Consider the following 14,852-nt stretch of genomic DNA (forward strand, 5'->3'; position numbering starts at 1 on the left):
TTTAAACAAACTACTGGAGGAGATTTAGACGGTTAAGTTGAAATTTTTAGTGGGAAAATATTACCAGATAAACAGGAAAGACAAAGGTTTGAAATTGGATACCGCAGTAAATGAGAAATTCTCTCCCTTTCTCAATATTTCCACTATAATTTTAGACAATTGATCATTCCCATTCAACTGAATCCCGTCTTAATTCAACTTTCTAGGCCATCCTTACGTTCTCCCGCTATGACATTAAAGTTTTGTTAAGAACTGTCATTTCACCATTCGGTTCCCCGAATCAATGTTCCTAGTTGTTAACATTTTCGAGAGATAAAGTTTTAAATCTTGTCTAATCCCTCGATGGAGCTCTATGGCCATAATAGTTTCTCTCCATATTGATTAATGTTTTCAACACTCTAAATTTTTTTCTAGATAATTTGTCAATTCACAAAATGCTAACTGCTAACTCCAATTAGTTTGTAATATGCACCCGCTTTTTTTGTGTTAGAAGTTTTCATTCAATTTGATGCTCTTTGCCCCTTCTGCAATTGCATCCCAAAAAGCCTCAAAGCCTTTTTCTTTCTTATCCAATAATATTTTCTCACTATTTAATTCAAGTAAGCCTTCTGCTTCGCCTGCAACAATTGAATTAATCCTGATCTTTTTCTCCCCAAATTCCATTTTTCCTGAACCAGCTGCGGAGGCACACCTTAGGATAGGGTGTTTCAAAGAGTGGGTTGTGACCCATGGGTGTCAGGTGTCGGGAGGGCCTTGGTGCGATTGGCTGCGGCGTTCCCGAGATCGTCCCGATCGCCTAAATGCCCGATGGCCACTACCGGCTTTTAAATTAAGAATGGCAGCTGCCGCTACCAGTCTTTAAATGCAAACAGTGCAGTCTTCGAGCCAGAAGTGGCAGCAACGCGCAGGTCACGGCCCTGCACGTACACTGGACGTCAAGCACCCTGTACGTACATGCGTTTGCCACAAAAGCAGAGGAGAGCTTCTTCCATTTTCTAGCTGTCAGCAAGCAAGGCAAGATGACTAATATGGATCATTTTGTTACAAGAGACGGCCAGAGACTCAAATAGGCAGAGAGCCTACTGGCCAGATCTAGAGAGAGCTGCTCAGGAGAGTTCACGACAGGGCAGAGTAGTGCGAGTGTGAGTGTTGGCTCTGTACAGAGTGCGACGGCCTCTGGTGAAAAGCCTAATTGGGGAAAAAAGTTGTATAAATCTAATTTCTTGAGGTATGGCTTTTTAAATTGTGCCATTGCAAATCAGGAGGCCAAGCTCATGTGAATTATATGTGTGAAGTACTGGCGAATTAAGAGTTTAAAATCTTCAAAACCTCGAAGGCATTTGAAGACTAAGCATGGTGAGTGAGTGGACAAACCTCTTGATTTTTTCAAAGTATATTGTGAGAACTTAAATCATCAGCTGGTCCTTAGCCAAAATGCCTAATATTATTCCACAATTAGAAGCTCCACATGAGCCGGACTCCTGAAACTGCCAGATGGCCAGAACTTCGAATGTTCAGAAAACTCACCCCTTTGGAATTGCGATTCAAAATACCAGTAATTCCCTGAAGTAAAGTGGCGGACAACCAGTCTCCTTCCATGAACTTCTTTCTTCGGAAGAACCTTGAGTAGTCTGTGTGCATCACAATTCGAAAATAATTTCACACTAACAAACCTACAAAAAACACAATTAGGTTAGTTTTTGAAATCCAAGTAAGAAATTCAGTGACAATCATACACCACCTTGGCCTTTCAAGAGCAACATTTCATTTATGATGGGTGTGTATGAACTCATCTGAGTTTCCAATACTCATTCTCAACTTTCCATTTTATAAATTCTGGACTGGTTTCGAACTGCTTTGCCTTATCATTGGGAAATGTAACTTTAGCACCCTAGGCCCCATGCTCTGCAAAGCCCTGTTTAAACCCACTTTACTCCTTAAAATCATTGGGGAGGCGGTAGCATAGTGGTATTGTTGCTGGACTAGTAATCCAGAGATCCAGGGTAATAATGCTCTGGGAACCGGGCTTGAATCCCATCATTGCAGATGGTAAAGCCTTCTGGTTCATTAATGTCCTTTCGGGAACAAAGTCTGTCACCCATACCTGGTCTGGCTTACGTTGTGACTCCAGATCCACTGCAATGTGGGTGACTCTTAAATGCCCTCAGGGATGGGCAATAAATGCTGGCCCAGCCAGTGATGCCCACATCAATGAACACATTTTTAAAAAAAAACCTTCAATCATCTTGCCTTAATAAAGAAGGAGATGTGTGTAAGAATTGCCTTGGGACATTTCTTTCTATGTCACAGACACTACATAAATGAAGGTTGTTCAGAAGGTTGAGCACAATAAGAAGTCTTGCAACACCAGGTTAAAGTCCAACAGGTTTGTTTTGAATCACTAGCTTTCGGAGCACTGCTCCTTCCTCAGGTGAATGAGCAGTGAAGGAGCAGTGCTCCGAAAGCTAGTGATTCGAAACAAACCTGTTGGATTTTAACCTGGTGTTGTTAAGACTTCTTACTGTGCTCACCCCAGTCCAACGCCGGCATCTCCACATCATGGCAACCATCGTTCAGACTGCAGTTAATGAGCTAGAGTTTGCGGTCGCATAACGTCAAGGATAATGGCATTACCATTCAATATTCATGTGCAAAAAGATACAAAACGTTGGGTGCCCTGCCTGTGAGGGTGGTAGAGGTGGGTTGCCTCACATCCTTTAAACAAAGTACCTGGATGAGCACTTGGCACGTCATAACATTCAAGGCTTTGGGCCAAGTTCTGGCAAATGGGATTAGGTAGGCAGGTCAGGTGTATTTCATTTCGATTTCGAGTCGATTTCGGCGGCGTGAGAACAGCTGGTGAGTGGTGAGTCAGTTTCAGCGGGAGCATTGCGGAAGGAGGTTGCTGGGAGGTAAGTCAACCTTTAAAAGCACTTGTCTTTGCAGGGGCAGGCCAGTCGATTTCGGCGGCGTGAGAACAGCTGGTGAGTGGTGAGTCAGTTTCAGCGGGAGCATTGCGGAAGGAGGTTGCTGGGAGGTAAGTCAACCTTTAAAAGCACTTGTCTTTGCAGGGGCAGGCCAGTCGATTTCGGCGGCGTGAGAACAGCTGGTGAGTGGTGAGTCAGTTTCAGCGGGAGCATTGCGGAAGGAGGTTGCTGGGAGGTAAGTCAACCTTTAAAAGCACTTGTCTTTGCAGGGGCAGGCCAGTCGATTTCGGCGGCGTGAGAACAGCTGGTGAGTCAGTTTCAGCGGGAGCATTGCGGAAGGAGGTTGCTGGGAGGTAAGTCAACCTTTAAAAGCACTTGTCTTTGCAGGGGCAGGCCAGTCGATTTCGGCGGCGTGAGAACAGCTGGCTGGTTAGTCAATTTCAGCAGGAGCTGAGAATTTTTCTTTTTTTTTATTTTAAATTAGTTTTTTAGGCGGGAACAGGAAGTCGACCCGCGGACGTCTGGGAAGACCCTCCCCAATAAATTCTGGTGGAGAGGAAACCCGAGACACTACACGTGTAGTGTCTCCCACCCGCCCTCCTCCTCTAACCTAATAATAAAACCCATTGGTCTGAGGTAAGTACCATATTTTATTATATTATTATTATTTTTTAGCCAGATCTTGGTAGAAAGTTAGAGGAATGGCAGGGAAGGGAGTGCAATGTTCCTCCTGCAGGATGTTTGAGGTGAGGGATGCAGTTAGTGTCCCTGCTGATTTTACCTGCAGGAAGTGCTGCCATCTCCAGCTCCTCCAAGACCGAGTTAGGGAACTGGAGCTGGAGTTGGAAGAACTTCGGATCATTCGGGAGGCAGAAGGGGTCATAGATAGCAGCTTCAGGGAATTAGTTACACCAAAGATTGGAGATAGGTGGGTAACTGTAAGAGGGACTGGGAAAAAACAGTCAGTGCAGGGATCCCCTGCGGTCGTACCCCTGAGAAACAAGTATACCGCTTTGGATACTTGTGGGGGGGGGGACTTACCAGGGGTAAGCCATGGGGTACGGGCCTCTGGCACGGAGTCTGTCCCTGTTGCTCAGAAGGGAAGGGGGGAGAGGAGCAGAGCATTAGTAATTGGGGACTCTATAGTCAGGGGCACAGATAGGAGATTTTGTGGGAGCGTGAGAGACTCACGTTTGGTATGTTGCCTCCCAGGTGCAAGGGTACGTGATGTCTCGGATCGTGTTTTCCGGGTCCTTAGGGGGGAGGGGGAGCAGCCCCAAGTCGTGGTCCACATTGGCACCAACGACATAGGTAGGAAAGGGGACAAGGATGTCAGGCAGGCTTTCAGGGAGCTAGGATGGAAGCTCAGAACTAGAACAGAGTTGTTATCTCTGGGTTGTTGCCCGTGCCACGTGATAGTGAGATGAGGAATAAGGAGAGAGAGCATTTAAACACGTGGCTACAGGGATGGTGCAGGCGGGAGGGATTCAGATTTTTGGATAACTGGGGCTCTTTCTGGGGAAGGTGGGACCTCTACAGACAGGATGGTCTACATCTGAACCTGAGGGGCACAAATATCCTGGGGGGGAGATTTGTTAGTGCTCTTTGGGGGTTTTAAACTAATGCAGCAGGGGCATGGGAACCTGGATTGTAGTTTTAGGGTAAGGGAGAATGAGAGTATAGAGGTCAGGAGCACAGATTTGACATCGCAGGAGGGGGCCAGTGTTCAGGTAGGTGGTTTGAAGTGTGTCTACTTCAATGCCAGGAGTATACGAAACAAGGTAGGGGAACTGGCAGCGTGGGTTGGTACCTGGGACTTCGATGTTGTGGCCATTTCGGAGACATGGATAGAGCAGGGACAGGAATGGATGTTGCAGGTTCCGGGGTTTAGGTGTTTTAGTAAGCTCAGAGAAGGAGGCAAAAGAGGGGGAGGTGTGGCGCTGCTAGTCAAGAGCAGTATTACGGTGGCGGAGAGGATGCTAGATGGGGACTCTTCTTCCGAGGTAGTATGGGCTGAAGTTAGAAACAGGAAAGGAGAGGTCACCCTGTTGGGAGTTTTTTATAGGCCTCCTAATAATTCTAGGGATGTAGAGGAAAGGATGGCGAAGATGATTCTGGATATGAGCGAAAGTAACAGGGTAGTTATTATGGGAGATTTTAACTTTCCAAATATTGACTGGAAAAGATATAGTTCGAGTACAATAGATGGGTCGTTTTTTGTACAGTGTGTGCAGGAGGGTTTCCTGAAACAATATGTTGACAGGCCAACAAGAGGCGAGGCCACGTTGGATTTGGTTTTGGGTAATGAACCAGGCCAGGTGTTGGATTTGGAGGTAGGAGAGCACTTTGGGGACAGTGACCACAATTCGGTGACGTTTACGTTAATGATGGAAAGGGATAAGTATACACCGCAGGGCAAGAGTTATAGCTGGGGGAAGGGCAATTATGATGCCATTAGACGTGACTTGGGGGGGATAAGGTGGAGAAGTAGGCTGCAAGTGTTGGGCACACTGGATAAGTGGGGCTTGTTCAAGGATCAGCTACTGCGTGTTCTTGATAAGTATGTACCGGTCAGACAGGGAGGAAGGCGTCGAGCGAGGGAACCGTGGTTTACCAAGGAAGTGGAATCTCTTGTTAAGAGGAAGAAGGAGGCCTATGTGAAGGTGAAGTTTCGGTTGGGGCGATGGATAGTTACAAGGTAGCGAGGAAGGATCTAAAGAGAGAGCTAAGACGAGCAAGGAGGGGACATGAGAAGTATTTGGCAGGAAGGATCAAGGAAAACCCAAAAGCTTTCTATAGGTATGTCAGGAATAAGCGAATGACTAGGGAAAGAGTAGGACCAGTCAAGGACAGGGATGGGAAATTGTGTGTGGAGTCTGAAGAGATAGGCGAGATACTAAATGAATATTTTTCGTCAGTATTCACTCAGGAAAAAGATAATGTTGTGGAGGAGAATGCTGAGCCCCAGGCTAATAGAATAGATGGCATTGAGGTACGTAGGGAAGAGGTGTTGGCAATTCTGGACAGGCTGAAAATAGATAAGTCCCCGGGACCTGATGGGATTTATCCTAGGATTCTATGGGAGGCCAGGGAAGAGATTGCTGGACCTTTGGCTTTGATTTTTATGTCATCATTGGCTACAGGAATAGTGCCAGAGGACTGGAGGACAGCAAATGTGGTCCCTTTGTTCAAAAAGGGGAGCAGAGACAACCCCGGCAACTATAGGCCGGTGAGCCTCACGTCTGTAGTGGGTAAAGTCTTGGAGGGGATTATAAGAGACAAGATTTATAATCATCTAGATAGGAATAATATGATCAGGGATAGTCAGCATGGCTTTGTGAAGGGTAGGTCATGCCTCACAAACCTTGAGTTCTTTGAGAAGGTGACTGAACAGGTAGACGAGGGTAGAGCAGTTGATGTGGTGTATATGGATTTCAGCAAAGCGTTTGATAAGGTTCCCCACGGTAGGCTATTGCAAAAAATACGGAGGCTGGGGATTGAGGGTGATTTAGAGATGTGGATCAGAAATTGGCTAGCTGAAAGAAGACAGAGGGTGGTGGTTGATGGGAAATGTTCAGAATGGAGTACAGTCACAAGTGGAGTACCACAAGGATCTGTTCTGGGGCCGTTGCTGTTTGTCATTTTTATCAATGACCTAGAGGAAGGCGCAGAAGGGTGGGTGAGTAAATTTGCAGACGATACTAAAGTCGGTGGTGTTGTCGATAGTGTGGAAGGATGTAGCAGATTACAGAGGGATATAGATAAGCTGCAGAGCTGGGCCGAGAGGTGGCAAATGGAGTTTAATGTAGAGAAGTGTGAGGTGATTCACTTTGGAAGGAATAACAGGAATGCGGAATATTTGGCTAATGGTAAAGTTCTTGAAAGTGTGGATGAGCAGAGGGATCTAGGTGTCCATGTACATAGATCCCTGAAAGTTGCCACCCAGGTTGATAGGGTTGTGAAGAAGGCCTATGGAGTGTTGGCCTTTATTGGTAGAGGGATTGAGTTCCGGAGTCGGGAGGTCATGTTGCAGCTGTACAGAACTCTGGTACGGCCGCATTTGGAGTATTGCGTACAGTTCTGGTCACCGCATTATAGGAAGGACGTGGAGGCTTTGGAGCGGGTGCAGAGGAGATTTACCAAGATGTTGCCTGGTATGGAGGGAAAATCTTATGAGGAAAGGCTGATGGACTTGAGGTTGTTTTCGTTGGAGAGAAGAAGGTTAAGAGGAGACTTAATAGAGGCATACAAAATGATCAGGGGGTTGGATAGGGTGGACAGTGAGAGCCTTCTCCCGCGGATGGATATGGCTGGCACGAGGGGACATAACTTTAAACTGAGGGGTAATAGATATAGGACAGAGGTCAGAGGTAGGTTCTTTACGCAAAGAGTAGTGAGGCCGTGGAATGCCCTACCTGCTACAGTGGTGAACTCGCCAACATTGAGGGCATTTAAAAGTTTATTGGATAAACATATGGATGATAATGGCATAGTGTAGGTTGGATGGCTTTTGTTTCGGTGCAACATCGTGGGCCGAAGGGCCTGTACTGCGCTGTATTGTTCTATGTTCTATGTTCTATACGTCATTGCAGACTCAATGGGCCAAAGTGCCTCTTCTGCACTGCATTATTCTATGATTGGGTGAGGAGGTGCACGGTTAAAAGTTGTTGGCCAAACTGCACAACTCCGCTGTTGTCTTCACAAAAAACAGCAATCACGCTGACTGCCTCATCACTAAAATGAAATGAATGCTGTGAAGTTGCTGCATTCCAGCAAATTTAAGAGGGAACAACGTGGATTTTTTGCAAAAAAAGTTAGGCCAGGAGGAAGAAAGGTAATAAAGTTCAGACAACATTTTTGAATCCTACGGTTAACCAGAGGACAGTCTTTCCTGTCCCTAACATGACTAATTTTTGATCTTAGCTTCCAAATTTACAGTGTTCTACACAATGAAATGAAGCTAGTGCTCTGCAAAACGTACCTGGTTTTGGGCAAGGAGTAACAAACAGGTGTTGCATTGTGGAACAAGTCTCGCTACATTTTAAGAAAACTGAATTGCAAGGGCGGAAATATTTGGCTGCATTGTTAGAACTAAGCTTCACAGTGAATTTGAGAACTTATTACTGCTTGGAATTAAGGCCAGTTAATACCCCCTTAAACTACAGCAATTTTAAAAATAGGTGCATCACGGATGACTTGAGCCACCAACATTCAACAATTCTCTGTTTGCGAGGGATGGCATTTCCTGCTCTCTTCAGCCTTCTAGCGTCCTCCTCCTCTTTCAGGTATCATGCTCCAAAAGGATGTTGGTGACCATGGACCTCAATTGGACTGACCCATGATTGTGCTTGGCAAAGTGCTGTGGTGATTTATGCCGCCTTCTGCAGTATGACGGACCAGGAATCTCTCCTGCTCTCGGGTCATCGGGCATATAGAAAATATTTACAGGCTGATAATCAACTCGTTTGGTAACATTATGAATGCACCTTAAATGGCGTCGGAGCTTCTGGCCCTGGGTAGGGATGCTACCACTGCTCCACATAATGCCCTCATGACATTACAAAACACTTTTACACCATAGAAGCACATCTTGCAGTAGACATGGAATTTGCCTTCCATTCCAAATACAAATAATCCAACTTTCAAACGTTGATCAATTAATCTTCTGTTCCTGTTAAACAAATGGAATGGGCCTAATCGAATGAACTACTTTGGATATACCATAGAAACAAGCCTTCGGCCCAACTAGTCAACGCACTTTTAATACTCAACTCGAGCCTTCTCATCTTTCTTCATCTAAATACAATCATCGTAATCATCTATCCCCTTCTCCCACTTTCACTTTTCGAGCTCTCCTAAAAAGCATCTTTGCTACCCCCTTCAAGTACTCCCTGTGGAGAAACATCGGGCAAGAATCTGCAGGCTGTTTCTTGAAAGGTCTCTCTCTCTCTCAAAGCAGTTTATCTAAGACATCGTGGTGGAACAGTTTTTCCTGTGTTCATTAACTTAAGTGGCTTTTGACCTGAAATGGATTTGCTTGATTGGGGGAAAAAAATATTAGTTAGGAGTTAAAGTGTTTCATTTTAGCGGTTTCTTATATGATGTTAGTTTAATCCTGTGTGAGCAATAATGTTTCTTTTAATAGACCACATCTCTGTTGTTTGTGGCGTCACCCCAGGAGCGAAGTATTGTTTTCTCAGTCTTACATATTGAATTAAATATTGGGATTTCTGTCCCATGTCCTAACAACTGTTGGGGTCTGGTCCAGGATCGTAATGATATTCAGCCTCTCGAGTCTGCTCCACCATTCAGCGAGATCATGGCTAACCTGTGGCCTACATCCTTTTAAACCTGCCCTTTAAACCTTTGGCCCATATCCCTTAAGACTTATGCTAAACAAAAATTTATCTATCTCAGATTTAAAATTAAAAACTGATCTCGCATTAATTGCTGTTTGTGAAAGAGAATTCTGAAACTCACCACCATGTGTGTGTCGAAGTGCTCCCGAGCAGTTCTCCTGAATGGTCTGACCCTAATCTTTAGACTATGCCCCCTAGTTCTAGAATCTCCATCCAGTGGAAACAGTTTATCTTTATCTACCCTGTCTTTTCCTGTTAATATTTTGCAGACTTTGATCAGATTACTCCCATACCTCCTAAATCCCAGAGAAAACAGGTTTAATTTGTATAATCTCTCCTCATAACGTAACCCCAAGAATCATTCTTGTAAACCTATATTTGCACTCCCTCCGAGGCCAATATATCCATCCTAAGGTTGGTGTCCGAGGGTTTTGTAAAGTTGCAGCCTAACTTCTGCATCCTTATGAACAAAGATCAAAACAGCACGGGAACAGGCCCTTCGACCTTCCAAACCTGTACCGGTCATGATAACAACCTTTGCCAAAACCTTCAGCACATCCTTGTGCCGTATCCCTCTATACCCATCCTATCCATGTGTTTGTCAAGATGCCTTTTGAACGTCGTTAATGTATCTGCTCCTACAACCTCCCCTGGCAACGCGTTCCAGGCACTCACCACCCTCTGCGTAAAAAACCTGCCTCACACATCTCCTCTAAACTTTGGCCCACGGACCGTAAATCTACGCCTCCTGGTGACTGACCCCACCACCCCGAGAAAGAGTGCCTGCCCATCCACTCTAACCATGCCCCTCATAATCTCGTAGACCTCTTTCAGGTGACCTTTCAACTTTCCTTCTTTCTAATGAAAACAGTCCGAGTCTTTTCAGCCTCTCCACATAGCTAACACCCTCCAGACCCGGCAACATCCTGGTAAACCTCCTCTGCACCCTCTCCAAAGCCTCCACATCCTTCTGGTAGTGTGGCGACCAGAATTGTGCGCAATATTCCAAGTGCAGCCATACCAAGGTTTGATACAATAGTAGCATAACTTACCGGTTTTTACACTCGATGCCCTGTCCAATGAAGGCAAGCATTTGTATGCTTTCTTGACGACCTTGTCCACTTGTGTGGCCACCTTCAAAGATCTATGGACATGGCCGCCCAGATCTCTCTGACTTTCTATATTCCTAAGAGTTTTGCCATTTACAGTATATTTCCCCTCTATGTTAGACCGACCAAAATGCATTACCTCACATTTGTCCGGATGAAATTCCATTTCTCTACCCAAGTCTCCAACATATCTATGTCCTGCTGTATCTTTTGACAATCCTCAACACTATCTGCCACAGTACTCATTTAGTACCTTACCCATTTCCTCTGGCTCAACACATAGATGTTAAACTCCAGTCCTCGCCGGGGGCACGAAAATCTCTGCCTTGTAAGCCTTTTCTCTATTTATGTCAATATCCGATACACACTTTGGTTGTATTAAGAGGAAGAAAGATTTTGATTTCCGTGAAGAAAAAGTTGACAGGAAACTTGTTGAAATGGCAAGGAGCACCTAAAATTGAAGAGGGACAGGGCGGGGCTGGCGTTTTTTGCCTTATTCACTACCAGTAGCCGAGGTGTTGCAGTGTTAAGTCAATAAAAACGTGACTTTTAAAATGGAGGGCTGTGTGAGGGTTAAGGGAGGGGGGGGGGGGGGTAGGTATATGATCGTCAAGGGACTATTGCATGGGGAATGTGTCTCGATAATGAATGCCTATAGTCCCCAAAACTCCTCCTCCGATTTAGTCACTTAAATCTCTATGGACTTTGCTGAATTAGCACCAACTAATTCCTTTATGAAATGAAAATTGCTTATTGTCACAAGTAGGCTTCAAATGAAGTTACTGTGAAAAGCCCCTAGTCGCCACATTTCGGCACCTGTTCGGGGAGACTGGTACGGGAATTGAACCCGCGCTGCTGGGCTTGTTCTGCTTTACAAGTCAGTTGTTTAGTCCACGGTGCTAAACCAGCCCCATTATCAGTGGGGATTTCAACTTAACCCTTTGATGAACAAACTCCCCCGAACAAAGAATCACCCCGCCCACCAGGCAAAGGTCTTAGCATTGGTTTGAGAGGAGGAAGGATATTTGAAAGTGTGGAGAACACCACATCCTAAAGATAAAGAATTCACCTTCCTCTCTGCTCCCCACTAATGCCATTCTAGAATGCTATTTTGTCATGCCAAAAACAATCCTACACTCAGTAACTTCCTGCTCTACAGGTAGTATTGTGATCTCCTGATCACATGTCTGTCTTCCTACTGAATTTGACCTTTTCTACTCTGTCAACAAGCCCCTCAATCCTGTGGGAAACCAGCAAGGCTTAAGTTAGGAGTTTGGTCATTTGATTTATTATTGTCACACATATTAATATACAGTGAAAAGTATTGTTTCTTGCATGCTGTACAAACAATGCATACTGTACACAGGGAAGGAAGGAGAGACTGCAGAATATAATGTTAGTTATAGCAAGGCGTAGAGAAAAGATCAACTTAATACGAGGCAGGTCCATTCAAAAGTCTGATGGCAATAGGGAAGAAGCTGTTCTTAAGCCGGTTGGTACGTGACCTCAAACTTTGGTATCTTTTTCCTGACAGAAGGTGAAAGAGAGTAGGTCCGGGGTGCGTGGGGTCCTTAATTATGCTGGCTGCCTTTCCGAGGCAGCGGGAATTGTAGACAGAGTCAATGGATGGGAGGCTGGTTTGCGTGATGGACTGGGCTACATTCACGACCTTTTGTAGTTTCCTGCGGTCTTGGGCACAGCAAGCTGTGATACAACCAGAAAGAATGCTTTCTATGGTGCATCTGTAGAAGTTGGTGAGGGCCGCAGCTGACATGCCAAATTTCCTTAGTCTTCTGAGAAAGTAGTCGTTGGTGGGCTTTCTTAACTATAGTGTCGGCATGGGGGGGACCAGGACAGGCTGTTGGTGATCTGTACACCTAAAAACGTGAAGCTCTCGACCCTTTCTACTTCGTTCCCATTTATGTAGACAGGGGCATGTTCTCCACTACGCTTCCTGAAGTCAATGATAATCTCCTTCGGTTTGTTGACATTGAGGGAGAGATTATTGTCGTCGCACCAGTTCACCAGATTCTCTACCTCATTCCTGTACTCTAACTTGTCATTGTTTGAAATCCGACCCACTATGGTGGCGTCATCAGCAAATTTGAAAATCGAGTTGATGGGGAATTTGGCCACAGTCATAGGTGTATAAGGAGTATAGTAGGGGGCTGAGGACACAGCCTTGTGGGGCACCGGTGTTGAGGATGATCGTAGAGGAAGTGGTCATTTTGTGGAGGCCACAAAAAGGCATAAAATGTTATAGCAACAGTTGGAAGTAAAATTGGCTGAAAAAGAGGGAATAAGGCAGGAATCCTAGCCATTCGTCGCTGAAAGAAATTAATGCAATTTGAATGGCACTGGACTACTTGACTGATAGCGTGCTGAAAGGAGTATAAAGGTTGCCAAACAAAAGCTAGCAGTTTGGACATAAATCAAGTAGATACCTGGTATGAGGACAGTCTCTAGGGATATTCCCTCTGTCCTAGACTTCAATGGTTATTGGATGGTTAAGAGGGAGGATATTAATAAGGCATTTATACAACCTATATAAAAAACAGACCAGTCTGGGGTTGCATCGACACATATGGAGCATTTCTTCTTCCCCAACAATTCCTAATGACCAAAGGTCGATCCTGAATGTCCCATTTCTTTGGGGAAGGTGGTCTTACCCCAAGGGAGCTTCAATCTGGCTAGGTCTGGGCCTCAATGGTTTGTATGTGCATTTTATAAGGGCCTTAAAGACTTGATTGGTATATATAACCACTCATTTGAAGCAGGTCTGCTGACATACTCGCTTTGTGGAGCAAATATTTAGTTAATTTTGAAGGCAGGCAAGAATCCTGAAGAGTGTGCATCCTATAGGCCAGTGTTTTTCAAACATTTTTGCCCAGAAACCATTTTTACCAACCGGCCATCCTTCAGGACCCATGCCGGACGACCTTCGTGGCCCACCATTTTCTCTTACCTTTTAAGGCGACAGATGAGCCTGTGTGGTCCTCATGATCTCACTCCAATCAGGTTTACAGGAGGGGAGGGCTATGCGCATATCAGGTGCAGAGTTCAGCCGGTTCCTTTGCGCTGTCTTCATCTTTGGGAGGACGGAAAATCCAACCCCGCACACGTAGGTCGTTGTGAAAGGCAAAAGCAACAAAATGTCTGTTCTACTCAGCTCTGGATACTCCTCGGAGATGTTAATCCAGAATGCTGACAGCTTTATTGACTTGTGCCGTGTTTTTAATGTGCTGTCACAGCTGAGGCGCAGATGTTCAGTTTCTTCATTTGAAGTCAGCTGCAAGTTAATAATTGATTCTGGGGTCTCAAACTCAAAAGGGATTTTTCACCCATCTCTTCTCTCTCAAAATCTGAACCTTCTCCTCTGGAAAGTAGCGACAAGAACTGTTGTTCACCGCAGTCTGATGCGACTGAATAAGGCTTCTCAGTCTATTGACAGTTCCTTTATTAACACGGTTTTCTGCGATGTGGCGAGGCAGGGTGGGGGACAGATAGTAATTTTGGCTTTGCACCCTCAATAGCCATACTTTCAAAGACTTTTGGAAAGAATTGATTTCTTCACAGTGCCAAAAGCAATCATCATCCTTCCCTTGCAATATGATGTTCAGTTCTTTCAGAATTGAAAAGACATAGTTAGCATCCAAGTTTCATCACCAAACGCATCAGCCAGTGGGGATGATTTCTCGAGGAGGAAAGCATGGATTTGATACCCGTTTGTAAACTCTGACTAGTACCCGATCCATTGACAGCCAATGTACGTCTGCGTGGAACACTAAATGTGTGTGCTTGGCCCCCATGTCGGAACACAGAGTCTCAAAAAGACTGATATTGAATGCGCTGCATTTAACAAAATTCACAACTTTCACAATTCCTTTCAACACCACTTCAAGATTGGGTAAAATTCCTTTTGATGCCAATGCTTCACGGTGAATAAAACAATTATTCCAAATAATGTCCTGATTAACTGCCTCCTCAATCCATATTATAACTCCGCTGTTTTTCCCAGTCACTTTGGTTCCTCCATCGCTTCTAATTCCTCTAATGAACCCAGTAGAGCCCGCACCTTCCAGCTATGTAACTATTCAATGGTTCATAAATCTCTGCACCAGTCGTGTGGGTTGGTAATGTCAGGCAGCACAGCAAATCCTCAACAATTTCATTGTGCCAAACATGCTTCACATAAACTAGAAAGATTGCACAATCTGTACTTTTATCCAGTTGTATTCAGAACTCCTGCGCTGATTTAAAAAAAGAAATAAGCTGGGCTTCTAAATTCTCAGCAATATCACAAATTCGGCGAACCACTGTGTTTTCACTAACTCGGATGCATTTCACCTTTTTAGCTAACCTCTCATCGAGGACCGTACTGCTGCAGGGAGAATTAATCTCTCCACAGTGTGCGACATTTTCTCTTTAGCTACATGGTAAGCTACCATGTAAGAGGC

At 44.9% G+C, this 14,852-nt stretch overlaps 1 protein-coding gene across 4 annotated transcripts in view; it reads right to left on the minus strand.

Annotated features, from left to right (window-relative positions):
- LOC140393643 (uncharacterized) overlaps positions 1-14,852 on the minus strand; it is a 411,041-nt gene that overhangs the window by 26,257 nt on the left and 369,932 nt on the right. For all 4 annotated transcript variants that reach the window (XM_072479920.1, XM_072479921.1, XM_072479919.1 and 1 more), the window contains exon 4: positions 1,528-1,673. In XM_072479920.1, the coding sequence (XP_072336021.1) occupies positions 1,528-1,673 (146 nt within the window). The remainder of the gene's footprint in view (positions 1-1,527; positions 1,674-14,852) is intronic.

Source organism: Scyliorhinus torazame, chromosome 17, assembly GCF_047496885.1.
Source record: "Scyliorhinus torazame isolate Kashiwa2021f chromosome 17, sScyTor2.1, whole genome shotgun sequence".
Taxonomy (NCBI): Eukaryota; Metazoa; Chordata; class Chondrichthyes; order Carcharhiniformes; family Scyliorhinidae; genus Scyliorhinus; species Scyliorhinus torazame.